The sequence below is a fragment of the Acipenser ruthenus genome, chromosome 14, assembly GCF_902713425.1.
Source record: "Acipenser ruthenus chromosome 14, fAciRut3.2 maternal haplotype, whole genome shotgun sequence".
Taxonomy (NCBI): Eukaryota; Metazoa; Chordata; class Actinopteri; order Acipenseriformes; family Acipenseridae; genus Acipenser; species Acipenser ruthenus.
The window spans coordinates 17,106,968-17,132,270 of record NC_081202.1 but is presented as its reverse complement, the minus strand read 5'-3'; the positions used below and the strand labels follow the sequence as shown (position 1 = coordinate 17,132,270).

General features: G+C 37.1%; 1 protein-coding gene across 2 annotated transcripts in view; it reads right to left on the bottom strand.

Moving 5' to 3' along the window:
- Nucleotides 1-25,303, bottom strand: part of celf2 (cugbp, Elav-like family member 2) — a 174,245-nt gene that overhangs the window by 136,809 nt on the left and 12,133 nt on the right. For both annotated transcript variants that reach the window (XM_034033470.3, XM_034033466.3), the window contains exon 2: nt 3,493-3,528. In XM_034033470.3, the coding sequence (XP_033889361.1) occupies nt 3,493-3,528 (36 nt within the window). The remainder of the gene's footprint in view (nt 1-3,492; nt 3,529-25,303) is intronic.

Here is a 25,303-nt window from a genome sequence, read left to right as displayed (position 1 = left end):
CCAATTCTTCCACTGTGCCAATCCACAAACTAATGTAAATGTTCTAAAAAGTCATGAAGTACACAAAATGCTGAATTTATCAGAGTTAGGAATGTGTTATGAAATTTGTTTGAAATAGATGATTCCTGCAGCTGGGAATACAAAAGTGAATTGTTGGCAAAACATTTTTAAAAAAAATGTATAAAGTTCTGTGTGTTTGAGCTCCTGATAACTCTAATTGTTTCAAGGCCATGCATTTGAAATATGCAATATGTAATATAGCATAGACAAATGAGGCGTGTTCTGGGAATCTTTCTTTAGATAACCTAGCCTTGTGTCATTTTACTGGCCAAATCCACTTTTCTGAGAACCAAAATGTCTGTGGGTTATTGACTTTTTCTACCGCATCTTTATAAAGTAACTGTAAAATTAAGCAAAATTAGTTTTCCAGAACACTCCTCAAATATTAGGCAACTACAATACAACTAACGATGGGGCAAACTTCTAACGCAAGAGCAAAACATGATTGACCCTGATTGTGATGAAAAAACACTGTGCAAAATGCCTTTGCCCTGTAATGCGATTTACGTGACTTGCCCCGTCTGCTTTAGTGCCAGTGGTCGGCATAACTTTCGGGGTGTGGCTTCATTTGCATGTTAGCTTTGAGCAATTTTTGTTTGTTAGAATTTTTCAGAGCAGCATTAAAATGTATGAAGCCCTTACAATGTCACTTTGGTGACGTTCTAAAAGCTATATTGGAAAGACATCAGTTATACCTAAGCCTTAGTGATACTGTGAAAAGCTAATCATTTCGAATAATGTATTTGATTAGCAAATAACGAAATGTATGTTTGCAGTACACACATTTATTCATTTCTTCAGCTCGCAGTGCATTTGATCTATTGTATGACCTCATTTATATTCTAGTATGCTACATCAGAAACAATGTTATAGACTCATTCTGTATATGATATACAGCTCTGCTTTATGACACAGACTACAAGGGGTGTAGTGGGGCTGGAGCAGACCAGGCCTTCATACAGTTTAGAGCTGATCTAAAATAATAAGTGCATATTCAAATTTAAGGGCTGTAAGTACAAAATCATGTTTATGAATATAATGAAACACTGCAGTCTCATATGCCAAAAGTGTTCAATGATTGTAAATATTTCTAAATACTACATTAACAAATGGTGCTATGGCAATAAAGCTATTTTTTGTTCATCACAGCAAAGGCAAAAAGGAATAAAAGGGAATGCCAGTTGCTCCTGATTTGCACTGCAGCTTCTGACTCCCACTTGATCTTCATTGGTCAGCTCTAATGGAATTCCACCAGCACCCAGCTCAGACTCCCTTCAAAATCACAACATGAAGGGGAAGCTGCAATCCAGCGCAAACGGAAAGCACTTTGCCCTTACTTTTTCATTTTACCACGTTTCCTCAAAATTGGGCCCTTAGAGTTCGATTTACAAAGTGTATGTGTCCTTGTGTTCTGAAGTAAAAGCGTGACCTCTGATTTGACTATCATAACTTAGCTAAAAGAGAATCAAAGAAAACAAAAGTTCAAAAATGAGGCCATGTCTTCATGAAAATTTAAAAGCATGTCCCTTGATAGACATTTGTACTACAGCCAAAATGGAGTGGAAGGAACTACAGAGATCATTTATGTAATTTCTTTATCGTGTTCCATTTAAATATTAATAATAGACTTCATGACCAGAGAAAAGCTTTTTATAGGTCACACATTCATAAATAGATTTATAAAAGTAAGTCATGTAGCTTTTTTAAAAAAAGTTTATTTTTGATCCCCTAAACACATGGAAGCGTAATGTTGTCATTTTAACATTATGGGTAAAAACCTTTATATATTGTATACACCTGTATATATTTAGACTATTATGTTGTCAAAAGTAACATTTTTCATACAGTATATAACATGGTTATCAAGACACCACTTCATTCTTGTTACGGTTATGCTCTGGTAAGACACAACAGGGCTGCAAACTACAGAACTAAACCAGTGAACAAGTATTGGCTGTATGCACACAGACATTACAAACATATAAGATGAGAATTTGGCCAAGACAATTTGGGCCAACCCGTTTCTTATTTCAAATACTACAGTGTATTTACAACTTACATGCCATACACACTGAATACATATTTAAAATAAATCAGTTATTCAGTGAATACGCGATATAGCTAATATCAGATCATTCATTTCCTTAGATCAAGCCCTGCATCTGTTCAGTAAGGTGGTGGAATTTGGAATGCTGTGATTCACCTTGTCATTCTGAATGGATGGAAGATAAATTCCAAAAGGAGAACCAGTAAAACAAAAAATAACAATAATTCAGTTATTCAGTGCTAGACATTGCAGTGCTTGTGGCTTTATTTCTGTATGCTTCTGTCTGTAGAAGTTGTGAAACAAGCATGTTATTTGTACAAGGCCATTGTAAGATAGCTTAATGAATGGTATCAGAAATAGTTAAAATAAGATGACTTGTATAGTTTTATAAACACAAAACCTGCATTAAGGTACAGTTATAGCATTAGTCTTATCATTCCAATACCGAACAACATATATTGAATGCTGTATGCATTTGTTCCAGTTATATGATAGTATGTGTTACATTAATGTAATACAGTACATATCAAAGCTTGAAGCCTTTATATTATTATGTCATTAGCCTACAGTATTTAGATACTGAATGTAATTTTGTAAGAGGATAAATGCCTTTCAAGTGACAATGACATTAAGAGAGACAAGTTAAGCAATTCTAAATCTTTGCTACTGAAAACTGTTCTTTAAATACATTTGCTGTGGTATCCTTATTGAGAATTTAACAGTTGTAGTGCTATAATGTTGTTGTCTCAGCTAGGTCCCATTTGTAAATTAGGTACAAACCTTAAAGGCTCTTCTGCTGTGCAAACTTCAATAGTTAAAATAAAAAGGAAAATGGCCTAGATAAAAATAATGCTCCTTTTGACAATTTATTCAGAAACAAACTATATGGGTTTAAAGAACAGTAGAAATATGCTGTCATGGAATGACTGAACATGGTCTGTGGGAAAAGCAAGGTGGTCTCAATCTTGGAAGCACTGTCCTATGTAGCTTGTTTGGCAATGTCTTGCTAGGGAGTATTTTGAAAAACAAAAACAATTCTCCTTGGATATAGCATAGTGAGCGTTTGATTTAAAACCCCTATTCTCATTCTACATAAATTAAGAAATAGGCATAATTAAATTAGGTGAACCTGAGAAGAATCACAATAGGAGAACCTCAGCGCTTATTTATGGTCCTTACCGAAGATGCACACTTGATCTGTTCTAAAGTAGATCCTGTTTGTTTCCCAAATTTTGTTCAGATATACTCTGCTGTGAAAGACTGGAAAATCAGCATACTCCATATATACATTGAATTCTTGGTATCAAGACATACATTGAAAGAAAAGCAAGAACATTATCTCAGCCTTATTTTACACATCAATGTTAGAAGAAGGATGTGCTTACCTTTGTATAGTTCCAGACAGTTCAGAGTGGTCCTGTCTACAGAAATAAAATAATACAAATACATTAGTTCAGAAGAAGCTACAAAGCCACTATGAAATAATATATGAACATTGTGAGATTAGTGCTGTAAACCTTGTGAATTACATAGAGCAGCGTGTGCTTGCAACCTATTTCAAGCAGCAAGTCATGCATATCTGGAAAGGTTGGTGCAATATGTTATTTCATGAAAGTAACTACACTATGGAAGATGCTAAATATAAAGTCTTAGAAAAATAGATACTTTATTGGCATGACAAGTTCAACAAGTATTGCCAAAGATACAATGCATTAACACAAAATAACAGACATGAAATAAACAATTATATCTGAGTCGGGCTCATCTACTATGTGTCTCTGGCCCTGTGGCAGGATGCTACAAACTCTGCGGCTTTACTGCTCCCCCTCACCCAGTAAGACCTGCAGTTTCTCCTCTTCACTCTGGAGCAGAAAGCCCTCTATTCTGTCTGCTAGTCTGAGGGAGTATCTCTCTCTCAGCGCTCTCTACATCTCACAGTGCAGGATGAAGTGGGTCTCTGTCTCAATCTCTCCACTGTGGCATTGGGTACAGAATCGCTCCTCTATGGGTCTCCACTGTACTCTGTGCCTGCCTGTTTCAATACCCAAATTGTGGTCACTGATTCTGTATTTAGTTAATAGGTGTTTGTTTTTGGGGTTCTTGATGATATTTACATACTCTGCCAGGGTGTATTCTCTTGTGAGAAAACTGTAGAGGTGGAGTTTGTTTTGGTGTCTGTTCTTTCCAGTAGAGGGTGGAGTTTTCTACCAGGGCAAAGCCTAGTGTTTCTTTCAGTGCCTTATGTCTGATAGACTCAGTGCCAGGGCTCTCTTGGATATTCATGCCCGTTTTGGATGAGACGGATGCCATGTATGAGTACAAAGATGGTTTAAGTGCACTACCTGAGACTTTGTTTTAGGTGGAACCAGAACTGAATTATTCTTTTCTTATGGGGATTAGCAGAGGGACTCTCACCAGCTCTGCTCTGCAGCCGTTGTTGGGGGATTCTCTGTATGTGTGCAGGACCTCTTTACAGAACAGAAGGTGTGTGATTTCTGTGGGGATTTTATTCCACTTTGAGTAATCTGCACTCATGGTTGTACTCCAGACTTCACTCCCATAAGCAGGCCGAATTATACTGTTAAACAGCCCGAGTAATACTTTTGTAGGAGGATTAAATGCAGCCAATGGCTTTTTAATGGTGTAGTATGCTCTGAGAGCTTTCTCTTTTAGTGTTTTGATTTCCAGATTGTAACCTCCTGATGCGCTTCATGTGAGGCCAAGGTAGCTGTATGAGAGGCTGTGGTCTCCCCACTGCTTAGGAAAGTGTCCAAAGAGCAGGACAAGGTTAAACAGCCTCAGCAGAGCTTCCTGCAGGTCAGAGTTGCTGTGCTTCAGCATCTCATTGATGATCCGATCGGGGCCATTTGCTTTTCTAGGTTTTAATTTGGAAATGTGTTCTCTGATCTCATCAACGCTGGAGTGTATGAGCTGCAAGCACAGCCACCAGAGACTCTCGCCTTGGGGTCATCAGCCAGCCAGGGCTTTAGAGGCGGATACAGCCTGCGCAGCATAAGACACTTCTTAGAGCAGACCAAGGGGAAGCGAGGAGTGGTACTAGAGGAGTCTTTCCCTGACATGGAACTTTTTGTTAGCTCTGTTAAATATTTAATGAAGAAAAGTTTAGGCAGAGAAAGTTTTAGGTATCAGGAGAGATGGAGGCTTGTCATTAATCTTTAAAACTCAGGTCAGGTCAAAAAAAGCAAGACCAAAATGAATAAGACAGGTTTTCTTTTTTTCTATCTCTGTGTTTCTGTTTTTCCTTTCTCCTATGTTTCTCTTTTGAATTTTTTTTTTGTTTAAAATCGGGAGCTTAAATATAAATGGGTGTAGAGATGTGCTGAAAAGAGCTGCTGTATTTGAAATATATTAATCAAAAATATTTAAATGTTACTTTTTTTTACTAGAAACCCATAGCGACAACAAAAATCAAATTGATAGGATGAAGAAATGGAGTGCAGGAGTGGCAGTTTTATTCAGTGAGAATTTTAAACCAGTTTCTTTTACAGTTGACGAGGTAGTCACAGGACTCCTGCTCGTAGTGAGGGTGGTAATCGAGCAGAAGACTCTAGTTTTTATTAATATTTACGCACCTACTGATGGTAGGGAAAAAGTACTTTTTTTAATCCCTAGACAATGCTCTGAAGAATATGGGTGGTGATTTCAACTGTACTGAAAACAACAAACTAGACAGGAATCACATAGAGCCACACAAGGGAGATGCGCAAGATAATGCAAAAGTGCGAACTCCAGGATGTCTGGAGACTTTAATAAAAGACTTTTAAATCTCATTTTATTACACCAACTGGCCTGTCTGATCACTGCCTTGTGGTTTCCAGTGTATTCATATCATCGGTAAAAGCACGCAGTTCTCATTGGCACTTTAATACCATTTTAACCAGGGCGTAGCAGAGTTCTTTTAATTCCCTTAGGCAGTGGTGGGACACTGTGAGCGTCACCAAAGCCATCAATGAGTCAATGAGAGCACTGGACACGGACATTCTGGAGCTCCAACAAGCTCTGGAGTCCACTCCTAATAGCAGGATGATTGTAGACCTAAAAAATAAAAACACGTTGCTGAATGACCTGTTGGACACAAAGGTCCAGAGTGTATCGCAGGTTGATGCCTCCACGCAGTATTTCTTCAATCTGGGGAAGAAAGAGAGCCAGAGCAAGCTTATCCACTGCCAGCGGGCAGAGGAGGGGCGTGAGCTGCGAGAGCCGGGAGAGATCTGCAGGAGGGCTGTGCAGTTCTATAAACAGCTCTTCTCCACTGAGGCAGGGGAACAGGCAGCCAGCACATACAGCTTCCACAAAGGGATTTCACAGGTCCCTGAAGACAAGGGTGGCCTGGAGAGGGTGCTCATGCTGTAGGAGCTTACAGCAGCACTGCAAGGCCTGAAAAATGGCAAAGCCCCTGGCATTGATGGGCTCCCAGTGGACTTTCATAAGCTTTGTGTTCCCTGCTTGAGGAAGATCTGCTGTCAGTGTTCAAGGAAAGTCTGGCGGGAAAAAAATTGCCACTCGGCTGTAGGACGGCAGTTGTCACCTGCTGCCCAAAAAGGGGGACCTGAGTGAAGTGAAGAACTGGAGACCTGTTGCCCTGCTATGTGCAGACTACAAATTGCTTTTTAAAACACTGGCCAACAGACTGAGGGAGGTCATGGTGTCTGTGGTATACTCTGACCAAACGCACTGTGTGCCCAACAGGTCAATTTTGGACAATATTTTTCTAATTCGGGATGTTTTGGCAGTCTCCAGGCTATTGGGACTAAATACTCATTTGATTTCACTGGACCAGGAAAAGGCTTTTGAAAGGTTGAGCATCAGTATTTGTGGAGGACCATGCAGGCCTTCGGTTTCAGCCCTGACTTTGTAGCCATGAATCCAGTGCTATTCAGTGACATTCACACTGTGCTGAAGATCAACAGAGGCTTGCGCGCACCCTTCCCTGCACAGAGAGGCGTCAGGCAGCAGTGTCCCCTACCAGGGATTGAACCCACGACCCTCTGGTCAAGAGTCCAGAGCCCTAACCACTACTCCACACTGCTGCCAGAGTAATTGCGCAGAGTAATTAGTGGGCTGTCTCTTCCAAAATGCACACCCCCCCTCAGCTCTCAGCATATGCTGATGACATTGAGGCCACCCACTTTCCTACCTTCACTCACTTGCTGACCAGTTCTGGGGTCATATAGCTGCGCCACTTGCTGGACTTGCCATTGCTGTGCTGGCGGAGTGCGGAGAGCCTGCGCTCAGTGCACTGTGTGGAGAGGCTCCTCTGTCAGCTCTGCGCTGCCCTGCTTACAGAGGGGCTGTTGCTCCTGAGAGAACTTTGAGGGGTGCCAGCTCTCTAACATACAGCAACCCTTTCCGTGCATGCTAGTCACCCCTGCTCTTAAAGACACCAACAGCCCTCAGGGTCCCCTGCTGAGCTTGCAGGGCCTGAGTGATCTCCCTCTGGACATTGTCAAAGGAAAGACTTTGTAACGAGCAACACCAGACACAGCTCCAACAGCTCCCTGACACTCAGTGGAGAGTAGGGGAGGAGATAGAGACAGCCTGGAGCAGCCTGTACCTTTAAATGAGAGAGCTGGGGATCTGCAGTGGAGGGTTTTACATACTATTGTTGCAGTGAATGCTTGTATTAGTATTCTAAACCCTGCGGTGTCTGACTCTTGCCCATTCTGCACTCAGAGAGAAATGTTTTTTTATTGTTTTAGTTAATGAACAACGTAAATGGCTGTAAGAGCCAAGATGCTGTACTTGTTTTTAATATGCTTATTAGATTTTAAATACAAAAAATACACTCTCTCTCTCTCTCTCTCTCTCTCTCTCTCTCTCTCTCTCTCTCTCTCTCTCTCTCTCTCTCTCTCTCTCTCCTGAAACAACATCATGCCTCTAAGGCAGTATCCTAATGAGGAATGATTCCATTGTGGATTACTTTTCTTGCAGTTAATGTGAAGCATTGGAATGAGCTATTCTGAAAATATTGTTTTCTGAAAAGACTGTTCACGTAACCTACCTTGACTTTTCAGTATTTATTTTTAAGCACATACTGTATGTTACAAGACGGCATATAAAAAAAGGACTTCCTTTATTAGCTAACCTTCCGTTTGAAGTCATGATATTTATATAGTTGAATACCATGTACTCTGAAGTACCTGAATTTAAGTATTTCCACTCATTAAAACACACTTATCTAGTCTTCAAGAAGGAAAATGAACTCAGTCCTAGAGGAATGACACAGCACTTGGAAATGGCACATTAGGCTTCATTTACCCACATATATTTTAAGGGATAGAAAAATCATTGAGGCTACACTATAAAATCAGCAAGCCTTTGCAAAGATGCATTAGTAAAGTGAAAAATCTTAGAGCAAGAGCTATAAAGCATTTTAAAGTAACACAAGGAAGACACAAATATTCATCATACAGTTGGTGAAAGACATTCCATATCTAAAAATACAGCTGATGCAGATCATTAACTACGACCTTAAAGATACAAATTAGAGTTTGTGGTATGATATTAGATATTAATGTTCTGCACAATAAATAAGAAAAATAAAACATTTACATTTCTACCCTTGCTCTGCTTTTGATGGTTACCATACCGTCAAAATTTTAGACCATGACATCCCTATGGACAACACTTCACCACTGTGCATGAGTAAACTGTATTTCACCACGAGCACTACAGCACTCACTCTGTCTGTGTTTTGTATGTGTGTTTAATACCGTGTTTATTATTTCGGGACTGAACCCCGAAAGCAGCTTATTTTAAAGCAACACCAGTGTGAATGATGATGCAGTAAAATATATATAGTTTTTTTTATATGCAAAAATGCCTTTTATTTTGCCATCCCCTCCTAAAATTTTGAAATCCCCCCAGCACACAAAAATGAAATTCAAGCCCTGTGTAATGATTAGCTTACCTGGTAAATCAATGTATTTTGTTATGGGCTGTTCATTAGGGCAAAGGATAATAATCATAACTTACATATGACTTAAATTGGCACATATGATGACAAAGTGAGTCCACATGGTGTAGGTTTTAATAAAATGTTTAGCTTAGTAACCTATTTTCTTTTATTCAGTCAAATTATGTTCTTTCAAATCACCGCTCAGGCACCGCTCAACTCTCTACAACAGCTCAAGACAACTGAAGGGAGCTGACCTCCATTCCCACTGCCAAGCCAATGGCCTCTTTTTACCAGTGAGTTCTGCAGTAGATCTTGGCAAACTACAATACCAGCCCAGCAAACCTGAACTCACCTGGCACCAGGCCAGTAGGGGGCACTGTAGCACGGGGAGTTACAACAATCCCAAAGAGTTCCCTCGTGAAGATACAGCAAGGACACAAACCTGCATTCTCTGACTATGCAAAATACCTTATCTTTTTGGATGTGCCTATATGCAGTACCATTGCACAAGACACATACCACATGTGTTACAACTTCACTTGTGGTGTTTTAGTGTGGGTTTGACGTTTGAGATGCATTTTTTTCAGTAATAATTCTGTAAGAATGTATAATACTGTAATGCATACACACGTGTTTGTTTCTATAATGACTAACCTTTGACACTTCTTTACACCTTGTTAGTTATTATTGATATGCTATATAATTGAACAGTTATAATTAGCTGTAATTAGGAACAATTATAAAACACTTGTTATTACTGTATGTTTTAATGATAGCCTTCAAAAGCCTGGAACTTTTAGTTTAATAACCGAAAATCTGTATTTTTTATTCCCTCAACTATTAGACAATCTGGCTATTTCTATTTAATAATGATACCAAGATAAAACTGCCCTTAATAAACCTCTCCCTCCCTGAAGAAAGGCTTATGATAGCGAGGTATCTAACGAAACAAAGATTTATCTTCGATTGGTTTTCTCTGACATTTAATTCCATTTTGTCAATTTTTATAAGAATGAAAACATTGATTTAGTTTTATAAAGTAATCTGTCATTTATCCACACGTTATGAATCAATCATGTAAACTTACAAGTTCAATGAATGAAAAAGAAAAAAAAAATGTTTTAAAATGTAAGTTTTGGATGGTACCACAGTGTCAAGAGTTTATTAGCAGTAACAAAAAAAACCAAAAGCAGTTCTAGTTAATGAAGTGACTGAAGTGGGGCACATAAATTAAATAAACCCAACTAATTCAGTACTTAAGAAGATTGTGTTTGAATCCCACATACCTCAACTAGTTAATAATAATAATAATAATAATAATAATAATAATAATAATAATAATAATAATAATAATAATAAACATTTTAAAACAAATGGTAGTGATATCTGACTAAAACATTTACACACAATGAGATACTGGGCAGATAACCCTGGTAAACTCTAGGCAAAGCACAGTATTGTGATAGTGATGAGGATAGCAACAACAAGGCATTGGATCCTCTGATCTGAGGCTGCTAATCCCTTTGGTTTTAGTTCTGCTTTTTTGCTCTAGCTGCAGATACATGAATATTTTATACTGTTTATTTTTAAATCCTGCAATTTGTGTCGCGCTTGTGTAATATTGCTCAGAGAGAAGAGGTATTTCTTATGCCCTGATTACAGGATTTGAACTTCATGTACACAGAGGATCAAAACTTGTGCTTTTTATCTTCAGATGCAAATTCTTAAAAATAAATAAATATTTGCAAGCGCTTGGGAGCTGGGCTAAAAAATATATATTCTTGTACCGCATTCAAACAAATATGAATCTATTCTAATATCACAGCTGATTATATTAAATAATTCTTCCATACATTTTTCAAATAAGTAATACAGTTATATATTATTATTATTACAACATATATCTTCATATGTAGCATATGGCAGGTGGCTTATTTCACGTCTCCAGTTTCCCTGGGCTTCCTATGGAGTCAGCAATCTAGTCTATAGAACAGTTGGAGCCACTATGGTGGTTGAATGCAGCTTTGTAACCTCCTCCAACCAGCAAGTGCTCTCTCCTCTCAGTGGGCATTTTGTGACATACTTTCACAGTACCATAACGAAAGCATGAAAGAAACAAAGGCATTCAATGAATGATTTAATTCTTTCAGTTCAGGTCTAGGAAAGAAACACCCACTCATAACTAGACAACTCTTGTAGTTAAGGACGAAAGCAGACCAGTAAACTAGATTAATATGCAGTAGATTCTTATTTTTCAGTATAACACACTGAAATTATTCGATTGGTATAGGGCAGTGTTTCGGTAAAAATATATAAAAAAGTAATAGTTAAATGAGTAATACTGTAATACAAAACTGAAAAAAGTAGTAACAAATACAAATCATAACAGACAAAATCAGGAAAACTAGACACATTTTCAAAAGTATGCATTGTTATTTTGTTTGTTAAATATATTGGGATGCACCATAAAACCTCTGCTGTGAAAAAAGAAATAGTTACTCAGTGCTTAGCCTATTATCTTTAGTGTTTAGATATCAATCTCCAAGCAGCACTGCGAGGCCCTGTGCAAGAGTACAAAAAGTGAGGCCAATGCTCACCAATATTCCTTGCTAAGTCAGTTTCCAGATTCTAGTGATATTTCCAAGGCATATCTGAATATATCTGAATCCTGGACATTTACATTGCATACTGTATACTTGACTAGCAGAAAGTGGGAGAGTGGATTTTCTTTTCAGACTAAAATAAGCTTAGAAAATCTACTCGTATAAGATCCTGTAATAGGGGTCAAGTGGTGCCTTATCTCTTATTTAGCATGTTTGAGAAAAGTCAGATAACAAAAGTGCCAGTCGAACAAACACAAGCTGTAATCACAACTCTAATCTGCACCGACTGACACAGGTAAAAAAAAGGGAAGAAACAAGACATTTATATAAATGGATAAAGGCTGCTACACACCAGACACGATGCGGCAAGCAAAACTGTGCAGCGATGTGACAAAATTAATATAACATATACTTTTGATAAGAATTTTTCACGCGACAGGCGACATGGGAGCAGCACTGGAGCGACACAAAATAAATAGAATTGAATCGTATTTTTTGCGATTTTACGTGCGTCAACTAGGGCATTGAGCATTCAGAGAACAGCTTCAATGCACGTGGTCCAGCACCATCCAAAATGACGGAGTAAACAATAATACTTGCCGTTGAAAAAATACCTAGAGCTTTATGGCAAAGGTCATCACAATTATAAAGACAATATATGGAATCCATTTATTATTTTTATTTATTTATTTATTTTTTATAAATTTAATAGTCGCCAATTTTTTTTTGTTTGTTATTTTCTCCCCAATTTAGTAGCGTCCAATTATTTTGTTTAGCTCAGCTCACCTCTACCACCCCCACGCTGACTTGGGAGCGGCGAAGACGAGCACATGCTGTCCTCTGAAGCATGTGCTGTCAGCCAACCGCTTTTTTACACACTGCAAACTCAACATGCAGCCACCCAGAGCTACAGCGTCGGAGGACAATGCAGCTCTGGGCAGTTTACAGGCAAGCCTGCAGGCGCCCGGCCAGACCACAGGGTTCGCTGGTGCGCGGTGAGCCGAGGACACCTTGGCCGACCTAACCCTCCCTCCCCCCGGGCAGCGCTCGGCCAATTGTGCACCGCCTCCTGGGAGCTCCCATCTTTGGTCGGCAAAGGAATAGCCTGGACTCGAACCGTCGACCTTGGGGTCTATTTCGAAGGAACTGGTTAAGCCCGGTATGTATGATTTATTGCCATATGTGTTGAAATACCATCAAAGAAGACACTCGTAATTACTACATCATGTTGAAGAACATGTACCAGTCTTGATCATAGTTTTGTCAATAGCAATTTTGTATAGACAGTTGTATAGATCTGGCAGTTTTCAAACCTGTAGCATCGCCTCTGTGTCGCTTCTGGTGTGTATAGTCCTGTCGCTTCTGTTGTGTACGGTCACGTTGCTGCGAAAGTGTCTCGTCTGCAATTAAAAAATCACATCGCGTCTGGTGTGTGGAGACCTTAAAACTGCGAAAAGGTCTGAACATTGAGGGAAAGCTGAGATTTTCAAAATGAAGGGGGCAAAATACACCAGATATTTTCTGATATTTTTTTTTGTGACTTCAGTTTTCATTTAAGCCAATTACAGGACATCATGATTATGAGAATATAACAGTTGAGTGGATAAAAATCGATGGAGACAGTTGTTTCCAAGTACACTCAATGCTGGCTCTAGTTATAGCTATTACAAGATGGACCATACTTATGTACTTATTTGCATGCTACAGTTGATGTATATTTTATTTGGTGTGTCTTAAAGCGTTTTGATCTGGCCTTTTTGTAAGGCTGTGGATTTAAATTAAAAAAATGGGGATGACAGGATTTTGAGTCCCCATGCTGTTGAATGACAGAGATTCACATTGTAATGTAATATACATTAAAATAAAGGTTTTCATTATCAGTTTCTATAAAAAAAAAAAAAGACGTTGCTCTGAAATGCTACATTTGAAAAGAAACGCATATAGGTAATGAATTCACTTACAAATTCTCTGAGAGTGTAACATATGCCATTTGCTGCTACGCCAAAGTATAATTGGTCTGTGGGACAAGATTGTGTTTTAATTCCTATCCCATAACTTTCATTCTTTTTTTCTATTTTAATTTACACAATAAAGTATTTTATGGCACCAGGAAAGCTTGGCAGCTGCTCTGCCCTCAAGTGGTGTTATATCAGCTTTTATTCAGGACCCCCTTTTTTTTACATTTGTCTAATGATTTGCAGACTAAATTGCGGTGAAATACACAAATTAGAATGCCACAATGAGACAAATGCAGTTTCGTCACACACTGACAGACTGGAGGTCTCCTCTGCCTTAGAACATAAAAACCAAAGCTTTCGATTTTAATAAAATGATGATTCGTTTTTATATATCTGTATCTAACTCATTTGCTTTATACTTTTCTTATTTTGCATTATGTTGTGCTTTTTAACAAACCCATATTGCCAATGTGATAATAACTCCCTCAAAGTGAGAGCTCAAACAGGTGTCAAACTCTCACTTTCAGAGATTTATTTTAACATGTCTGTGTATATGTGGTACTCCTGGTGCAGTTTACAATATATGAAACAAAATAGACTTTCCCTTATAGTACCAGCCCTGTAGTTTTAAACAGTAAAACCCTAGAGATTAGTTATGATATGCTGAAATGATTTTGTAGAAAACAAGTCAGAACAGTGCATTAAAAAAACACATTTTAAAACTAGCAATGTGCATGCAAGCAGCAGGTCTATTGCACTTTGATAACATGTCCAGTTGTGCCATTCAATGTGACTGCAGCTTATTTTTCAATCAATGAAATGTGCATTGCAACACATGCTGTATTAGATTTTTCCATGTGATTGCCTGGTGAATTACCACTTGTAGGTACAATCGATTCACTGCTTGATTTACAAAAGCACCAAACTTCTGCTACAGAGTAACACCTAGAAATTAACATTTTTGTCTATTCTGTGAAGTGGATAGGAGGAGAATAACAAGAAAATGTAACATGCTAAAATAACATGATTATGCTATACTGTATGTCTGTAATGGGAACATTGATGTGTTCTGTCACACTCTACATCATATACAGAATATGCATTTTACTAGAAATATCAAATCAGGTCAAAAGTAAAATAGTGATTTTAATTTGTAAGGTGATTGATTTCACTGGAATGCAAAAATGTCTTAATTTGTCATGTTCATTGTGACATTATCAGCATCCCTAATGCTTTTTATCAATAACAATGTCACTAAATACCTGAAGCACATTTTTAATTGGCCAAAGACACGATAACTCCCATTGGGAAGAGCCATTTCAGAATTAGAGTTGGAGTTCCAGGTTCAGATTTTCTTGGTCAGTAATTGCTTATTCAGTGACGCATATGAGTGGTCCCCTGCCACATGTGATCAAAACCCAGATGTTAGATGCGGAACATGTTTTTTGCTGCCACTGCATCAACATTTTACAAATGCTCACAACACCGAGTCTAATTTACAACTACAACACCAATAATTTACAGTAAACACAGTTATAATTTAAGTGACCACAACTGAACAACATGTGGCTGAAAATGTGCATGATTACTGTTTTGACTAGTGAATAGATGTTTCTTTTGGTTTCTTTTGATAATAGTTTTAAAACACTCAAGCAATATTATACAGTGTATATGGTATCATAGTGTAGGGAATGACACTTGAATTGCTGGGAAGAAAAATACAACTGAGCAACAAACAAATGAGGCACAGGTTTTAGTAACAGTTTTATTTTACTTTCACACAAAGACTTTGTTCTACATGGTATTTTCAACCCAACTGTGGAAACACTGTAGAAGAAATAATTTCAATATTTTTTGTAATCATCTGTGTTTCATCTAATTACGCATCTGCCAGGAGTTCCACATTTTATGAGGAATATCAGTTTCCAGGAAAATTGAATTCCACACAAATCCAGCAAAGACAGCTGTCTGTGAGATATTAGCATTGAGGTTGACAATTTCCAATAAACACATTTAAAAGTGCAGTGTAACACAATGCTGTGTAATCATTGTACTATGACAAATAGAATTCCAGGCAGTCCCATGTGTTTTTTTTTGCCCTCAGATAATTAAATTAGTTTTATAGCAGTTTTCATGATTGCAGAACAGAGGGAGACCAACATCAACATCTGAAGAATCAGGATCATATTGGCAAGATTACATCCATGTAATGCGTCCAAAACAATGAGCTCATGCTTTACTAACTGATGCATGACCAAAAAAACCTCAACATAGCTGGAATATTTTCACTTTGAAGAGATATTAATAGATTCCTTTCAAAGAAGTTTTTATTTTTGGCGTAATTTAATATTGTTAAATAATAAAGCAGTGTGGAATCATATACGGTTTTCATTCTGTAATCAATCGTAATCATCTTATGTGATTTAATGGTTATAATACATGTCTACACATTGAGCCAACCTCTCTGATTAAGTACATGCAGGTGAAAGGCCAAGGTAATATTTAAGTACTTGATGCTGCCCAAGTGTATTAGTATGTTTCCAAGGAAACAGATGTGCCCACTGCTAAGAGATAAGGACACAGCATATTTTCTGTAATCAATCCCCAGCAAAGCATAACATGTTAAAAATGTGTGTGTGGTCACACAGAGCATTAAATATGTTGCACTTGGTTTCCATATTTCTTTTCCGCAGTGTTTCTTTGGAATGGCTTTCACAATGCTGTTGGTTATCAACGTATTGCTTCCTCAGCTGGTGGACAGGGATTATAATAATTTGAAACACCATGTAAGTAGTTTCATGGTAAGTAGTTTTCAGATTTGGTCTCAAGAATGTATCACATTGTATGTTCAGAGGGATAGTACTCGAGATAGGAAGATTTTTTATGTTGGAATTGTTTTTATACTGCATCTTTCACAGTGTTATATTTTACTGAAATAAATAATACAAGTAATCTTGAATTAAATTGTTTGGAAGCTTCTACTGGTTTTGTCTATTTTTTATACTTAAAACATTTCCTTGATGCCACCCTTTCATCTTTTAATGGATTAATTCTACAAACCTTCTAACTAAAAGTGTCTGTGTGGCTTTGAAGAGAAGGGGAGTGTGGGGCAGGTATATTGTTGTTTAACAAATCCACAGTTTGTGCTACAAATCTACAGAAAACTGTTGAATTGTCAACGAAACCACAGTCAGAATAATTAAACAGAAATGCGAATCCCATTTTATTACGCAACAATCATTTCAACAATTAGTTAATTATAGGATTACATATTTCAAACGTAACACTTAGAAAAGGGCTACCGGCTTCAGTTTAGCATTTCATATTGTTTGCTAAAAGTAATACAATTATACATTACCATAATGTAAAAAAAAAAGTTTTTATAATTACAAATTAATTTCCACATAAACACCCCCTTCTAATTTTTCTTCTGCACAGGTTCAGGAACATCATCTCTTAATAAATCTCCATCAATTACACAGATGTTAGATTTAAACATAGTTTTTGCATTTCTTTCGTTTAACCATTGTTCAAACAAGTTTACGGCCCACTTACATTTTCGAGTACTTCTGTTTTAGGTTTGTCAAAACGATCAATAACTTTACTCTCCGTTCCTGGTTCATCTTTGTTTTTTCAATTTTTATTTTTCTAATGCCACTTTCATGTTCTACATCTAAAACACAGTCCTTGCTACTATCTTCACTTACAACAGACACTTTTTGTCTGTGTAAGTGGGATTTCAAACTCAAACTCTGAGGAACTCATGTCAACATTTCCACAATATGAGGGACAACCATTTTAACTGTTTGAACTAAGTGCAACAAAAGAGCAAAAACCAAATCCAATTACCAAATTAACAATCAATTAAATCTCATTATCGAATGGCACTTGAAACATTATTTTTACCAATATAATTAGGTTTAGTTTCAACATTATAACGGCCATAAGCCAGATGTAGGACCACAGATCCATAGAAACGGAAGGTTGTATCACACATAACAATAGAGAGACTTTAATGCAACAAAATAATTCCATCCATTTTAGCCATTTCTCACTTCCTTTAGCTACATAGATTTTAAAGGTGTAGTTTTGAAAGAATAGCACATGCTATATCACATGTATTTTCATTTAAAAACATAGCTGGTACCCCTTTGGGTTAAAGAAAGCTCTCAGTTTCTATGCCTTATCCATGGGTTATCTGTTGACATTTGTACTTCCTGGGCCATTTCTCCTCAGAAGTGTCTTATGGCTCAAAGCATATTACTGGCTTAATGCATGTCAGTCAATAGGGGAAGCACCTGACTGGTTATTGACAGGAAATAAAACAGTCAAGTGGTGGTGACAATTTCACTCTCCAGCTGCAGAGATATATATATAGTAAGCTAACTGAATGCAGGGACCACTTTTTAGTGTGGAATTAATCACAGAGGCAAACACAGGTTTGGTTGAACCGAGTGCTTTTATTTGGGGTCTTTTCCGTGTTGAAGGACATCAAACAAAAAAAAAAAAAAAAAAATATCTTGCACCGAAGTATTTAAAAAAAAAAACTATTTTCAAGACAAACAAACAAAAGCTTCCAACACTGCTCTGTCCTTCTCTCCCTGGTAATGCTCCCCTGTCTAGTGAATGCTCTGTCCTTCTCTCCCTGGTAACGCTCCCCTGTCTAGTGAATGCTCTGTCCTTCTCTCCCTGGTAACGATCAGCCTTTTTATGTGGCTGGGCTGGAGGAGATGCTTGTTAATTGCATCGGCTACAGGTGCTGGCCAACTGAGGCAATGACTAATCTAATCACCTTAATTAACATCCCTAAGTATCAGCACATGTAGCCCATAGCACAATTATCTCCTCCTGATCATGGCAGGCTGTTTCCCTCCTGTGCTGTTTACTGGGTCCTGTCAGCCTCTCTCCGGCCCACCATGCGCACCCCCTGCGGGTTGGCCTGTGAGCTGGCTCACATTATATATCAAGATGTGTACCTTTTGCTACAAGACTGACTGAAAATAACAGTTTCCATTCAATAAGTCAGGTTAGAAAATGCCAGAAGACAGTCAGGCAATTACTGCTATTGAATTCGTGCAAGACAGTTCCAAGTGGAATATTACAAATATGTGGGTTTGTGCTTTTAGGTTTTATGTATTGTTAGAATCATGACCTGATTAAAAACAGTTTGTTGAAACTCTGGAATAGGGTTGAACAATAGATTAAAGGATGATATCAAAAAGGACATAATACATTTTTGAGGTGGTAGAGATATTTTTTTATGAAAATACAAACAGTATTTTGAATGGTTCTTACCAGCTTAAACCTTTTAGAACCAAGGACAACTGAGCACACACACTTTATGTTGCTGCTTGGCATACAGTAAGACTATGCAAAGAAATGGTTTGGTGGTACCAAAATTTCAGTTGCCCTAAGGAATGATAAAGTGCATGCCCACAACAACATATTGAACAATACCAAAAAACAAAAAGGAAAAAGAGCTTTACAATTCCAAATCCAATACCTTGTCAAGCTTATTGATTTCAAGTCTGCAATCAATTCAAGTCCAGTGTAATGCAAAATACTGCTGGTCTTTGGTTTTTAAACTCTGATAACTTTAATTATCAATAATATTCATTAGGGGTTAACATGCTGCCCTGCATGTGAACTGTGAAATGCTTGTCACTCTTTACAGGAATAAGAAAATAAATGTTTTCTTGTTACCATCCTTACTCACTGTCATTTACAAATATAATAAATTAGGATGGTCTAATCTTCAAACAAAACATCTAAACATCTTTTTTCAGTTTAACAATATGGAGAAAGTCCCATATAGGCTTAGGAGTAATTGGTGTTAAAACTCAATAGTATTAAAGTTGGGGGGAAAAATGTAATCTTGAGGCAGTTGTATTGCTTAGCTTATTGAAGCAGCATTAGCAGTGATAGAATACTGACTCAGAAATACAGCATTCAACATCAACTGGAAGTTGTAGCTCTTCTCCACATGATTATATGTATGACACAAGGGGCTGTCAGAGCTGAGTGGAGCAGAACCTGGCCCTAAACAATAAAATAAATATTAGAAACGGGTGCCCAAGTGAAATCACGCTGAACTATGGCTTGGTTAATCTAGGTTATGCAAAGCCCCAGGTGCAGACCAGGCTTTAACACTACATCCTTTTTAGAAAGCATTTGGTTGATGAACAACTTGCCTTGCATGTGCCTTATGACTAACACCACCTCGAGTCATCAAGATTGATGCTCCTGCACATGTTGATTAGCCCTCTTTTAATGTGAAGAGGTTTCTGATGATTATACTGTAATTGATTACATGTTGATTTACCACAACCTTGTGACGGCAATTGGTTCTTTTATAATATCTAAGCAGTTGTAACAGCACTTTACATTACCCAGTGACCGAATTCATGGATATTTTCTTCCAAATATTTATATTGTTTAAAGTCAGTAAGACTTTCCCTTCATTTATTATGCTAGGCAATGTACTGGCTGTTACTTATGTGTTTACTGTGTTTATGCTGGAGTTAAATAGCTGGCATACACTATTCTGGTTAAAGTTTATAATATGTAAAATAAATTAATAATGCAAAAATAATCACCAAAAAGTGCTGATATAATTGGAAGACAGTGTTATGTAGTTCCATAGCCTGAAGTTTGTGGCAACAATCTTGCATACTCATATATTCATATACTGATCAACTTTAATATACTGTAGACGTAAGAGGGAAAGTGATCCTAAAATGTATCACTATAGAACTGGTTCTTTTTCTTAAGGAAAAGTTATATGAACCATGAAGCAGAAATATCTAATAAGTAATGATGGTGCAGCTCTTATGTGTTGTCCTCTTCCTAGCACCAAGGAACAGATTTCTAATCCTCATTCAGACACTCAGACCTAAGAGGATGAATACATTCAAAAATGTATTTGCATACATCTGCATAACTAATTTGGTTGCACTTGTTGCCTCTATAAAATAAAATAAAAAATCATTCAATACCTTGTAGCTCTGCTATTCACTCTCCTAGGCAACGATAATATTCAATTAAAGCAGTTTCATTACTATTGGGTTAGGTGATTAAAGTTGCACACCAGACTGCAGAATAGAGGATTTGCTGGAATCAAGTGTCTGAAAGATCAAAGTTTTTTTTTGTTTTTTTTTTGTTGAAAAGTATGTTTACACAGTTACATTGTGATAACCAGTGACATCTTAAGGCATGGGCAAACTGGACACATGCCCAAGGCCCCCAGCAGTGATGTGTAAATATTGCTAAAATGATATACTATTATTTGCACCCAGTGTAATGTTACTATCAAGAAATTATAATATATAACACTCAGCCTTATATATAGAGAGTGTACAGGATGAGAGTTAATTTCTTACAGACTACCTAGATAATTCAATATTTGTAGAAAATATTTGAGCCTTTTCTATACTTGTGATTATGAATGAGATTTATCCACTTGTTTTAACCATTTGTAACCTTACAGAACATTTGTTATATTGCTAAAATGATATACTATTATTTGCACCCAGTGTAATGTTACTACCAAGAAATTATAATATATAACACTCAGCCTTATATACAGTAGGTCATTGTTTTAAATAGATAAATGGTTCATGTTCAGAGTTGCCTTCTTCCATTTTCTTCTTCTCTAAAATTGTTCAGTTTGTATACAATACTTCAGTGAAAGAGCTATCTCGTAATACAATAACTGTAAGAACTTTAGCAGCCTTTGAAATCATCTGATTTCGCCTCTCAAGCTTATTTCTTCTTCACCACCAGTCAGTCAAAGTTCCGTTATGGGACAATGCCAGGGCTCAGTGCCAAAGGCACAACTACAGTGCACCTTGCAAAGAAACCACACATATTCAAGATATCTACTGTGTGTGGTATTTTGCTTGGCTACATCAAATACATTCCCGGTTGATATGTTGAAACATGTCCTCAATATTGGTGTGACCCACATGTTACCAATAAACCTGGACTAGAATGACTCAAATGCAATAGAATGCAAAAGAGAAGAATCTCCCTATCCTGAGGCAAATCCAACAAACAGATGGAAAAGAAGAGTTTTGTGAAGCAACTGATGCATTTATATACCTTTTATAGATGCAGTCACATCATGATGACATTAATAAGACAGCAGTCTTGGTAACCAAGGTAACAAACAAAAAGATTAGGTCAAAAACAGCAAACAGGAAACTACACTGTAGGAAACAGCTGTGGAAAAATGGTAAAATACGCAGAGCCGAAGTGTGAACAATACTTGTTCTGTAGCTCAGTAGTACATTTACACAATACAATCTTTCAGTGCTCTTTCCTAAATAAAAGAGTACTTTTTTACATTTTTAACCTGGAACTTTCAAATACATCGCTGGCCTCCAGTACTCGCAGGTCTCCAATAGGCGCCAGGGCAACTGGCAAATATTGTAAATAAACACTGGGGCGTTTATTTAAAGTTTTACGGTATTAGTTTTAAAAGAAAATATACCTTTAAGCTACCTGGCAAAATTTGTTTAATCCATTAGTTGATTTTAGCTCAACTTTTTTTTTTTGCTGTTGTAAAAAACACAAAAACATAATACATCTCTTTACATAGTGTGTAAAGTTACAACAAGTGACTGGAGAAAATGCATAGTGCCAACACTGGAAATGAGATCATTTTAATGAGGAATTGTATCTTGTGATTGTTCTGCTCACAGAGGATCAACAGCCAGTAAATATACAGGGGGATGCCATTCTGCTGCGATAGCTATTACTTCACAGAAGTGCAAACAATATATATATATATAAGTATTTTAGGCCTTGATTGACATTTTCATAACAGTATAGCCATGTATAATTACAACCATGGATATATGATCTGTTTCATACAGTATTCTAGGAATTACATCATTTATTTCTGAAAAAAAGAGAAATAACATGGAAAACAAGTCATCTTTATTCTTGTGCTATTGCATATATATTTAAATGAATATCAACTAGCTTAATATGACTAATTGATCGATGAAAGATAAAGGTTTGGCCTACTACAGCATACATATCAACCCTACCGATTTAAGTGGTAGGCTACCGAATTTTAAACCCATTTACCAAATAAACAAAAAAAATGTATTGACGCAATTATTATTATATTTTTGGAATTGCCAATAGTATTTTACCCCATTTTCTCTCCAATTTAAAATGCCCAATTCGTAAGCCTGGCTCACCACTGCAACCCCTGCGCTGACTCGGGAGAGGCGAAGACGAACACACACGTCCTCCGAAACGTTTGCCGTCAGCCATCCGCTTCTTTTCACACTGCAGCCCCACCATGTAGCTACCTCATAACTACAGCGTCGGAGGACCACGCAGCTCTGGGCTGCTTGCAGGCAGGCCTGCAGGAGCCCGACCAGTCATTACAATATTTGTTGCAGTTTCACAAATATTCAATTTGTATCCCAAAGATCAGCCTGCTTCCAGTAGCTGTGACAGTCTTGGGTCAGTTTATGCTCTCAGTGAGTCAGTTTCTGCTCACAGGTGTGGGTGACAGTCTTTAAAAGCCTGATACCTGCAAAAACTTAAATCTTGTTAGCTTGATTTGTTAGCCTATCTCTACATTCTCGTTCCCATCGTCAGTGGGCAAAAACATTTTAACTGAATCCATCAAAGAACTGAGGTCTTCCATGCAAAAGGATCTAATCACTTATAGCACAAAATGGGCATGCCAGAACTGTCTGTGACAATGTGAAGTGTTCTAAATAAATGTACATTCTTGATGACAAAATGCACAATATTAAATGAAGTTTACAAATTATATACAAAATTGATATTCCCATTATTTTTTATTTCCATTTGGCTGCTGCTCGCAGGTGACAGAGCCGTCTCCCTGTACATTAGTAGTTTCCATTACAGTGAAATATGCTTCCATTCATTTTTCTTGATTTCGTTAACATGCATTTAACGAGTTTGCCTTATTTAGTCATTTAGACAGGAAGTGATGTACATGACCTGTGACAATTAAGCTTTTTAACGACTCAATTTCAAAGCATTAATGAATTGATTTAATTAACAATTTTCGTTTGAAAATCACTTGCTACCAAAGCTCTCGGTACTATACCATGAGTTCGATACAATAAAATCCTGAAAATCCTGCCTGTATATGTATATAATTTATTTTTTAAAGGTATTTTGTATTGGGCAGCAGTGTGTAGTGGTTAGGGCTCTGGACTCTTGACTGGAGGATCATTGGTTCAATCCCAGGTGGGGGACACTGCTGCTGTACCCTTGAGCAAGGTACTTTACCTAGATTGCTCCAGTAAAAACCCAACTGTATAAATGGGTATGTAAAAAAAAAAAAAAAAAATTATGTGATATCTGTATAATGTGAAATAATGTATAATGTGATATTTTGTAACAAGTCTAAGTTGCCCTGGATAAGGGTGTCTGCTAATAAATAAATAATAATAATGATTAGCATATAAATAAAGAAACCTTAGTTATATATAATGCAGTAATTGGGATGTGGCTGGAAAGCACAAAATTCCTTTTCTTCATATTATTTTATATCTTTTCTTTTCTTCTTCCCATCAGCTTGGCATCTCTGCTGTTTTAAGAACAGATTTATATCGCTGTGCCACTGAACACTCTCCAAAAAAGTCCCAGATTGCCTCAGTAAATATGCAGTAGTCTGTGGAGCACATTTATAGGCAGGAAATTGTGATACTAAGGTGTCTAACAGACAATTATACCCTAGGGGCAATGAAAAGCCATTCTGCTGTGCAGGCATGATGCATTAAGAAACCCTGAACCAAGATACTGTTAAAATCAATTAGCTAGAATGCTATTCAGGTAAGAGCCATTATCAGGCCTCATCAATGCAGCATGTTATATAAAGCAGCACTAATATTAGCATTACAGATAACACATTGATGACGAGCAGGCACATTTCTATATTGAAACAGACATGCCATGGAACGTATTTCTTATAAAACAGAGGATTTATATGATGAAGATCGAACACTACTTCATTTACATACCCTCAATAATAAATATGCAGCTCAATCTAAACCATTCTCCTACAGCTCAGCCCACTCAGGAATTTTTCAAGGGAAAAATGAAATGTTATAAAGACAAACCCTTTTTGTCCATAGCTTTTAACAGACAATGTCAGTTGCTATTGAAACAAAGACGAATTCATTTTCAGATGCTGAATGTATAATTACCATGGTGTATTTGATGCTATTATTTTATTTCAATTGTTAGAAATGTTACCATACTTCATTATCATGTAAGGTTTATAAAACAGCATATGCTTAAAAAAAATATTATAAAATGTGGAAGAAACATCTCCTCACTTTTGTTGACTTAGGTCTGGTAGTCCACGATTATTATTAACCAGGACTTCTAAAACCAGCCAAATTCTTCATACACACAGACACTAAATATGTAATCAAATCAGCGAGCGCATAAATGTATAAACATATTTTAAAGACACACTTGCGTTGCAACATATGCTGTTTATTAAAACCAGCAAATACCATTTTGTGCCTTTGCATGCTGTGAAGATTTTTTTGTAATAAGTAACTGTTCATACAGATGAAGGAATCAGAGTGTTTTGTATTTTAGCCTAATTCCATCCAGGCCTTTGTTTTGGTCCATTGCTAGCTTGGCAGACTCACATCCTATACAATCATAACAAATGACTTCAACATCAGGTGTGGCAGGCCTCAACATT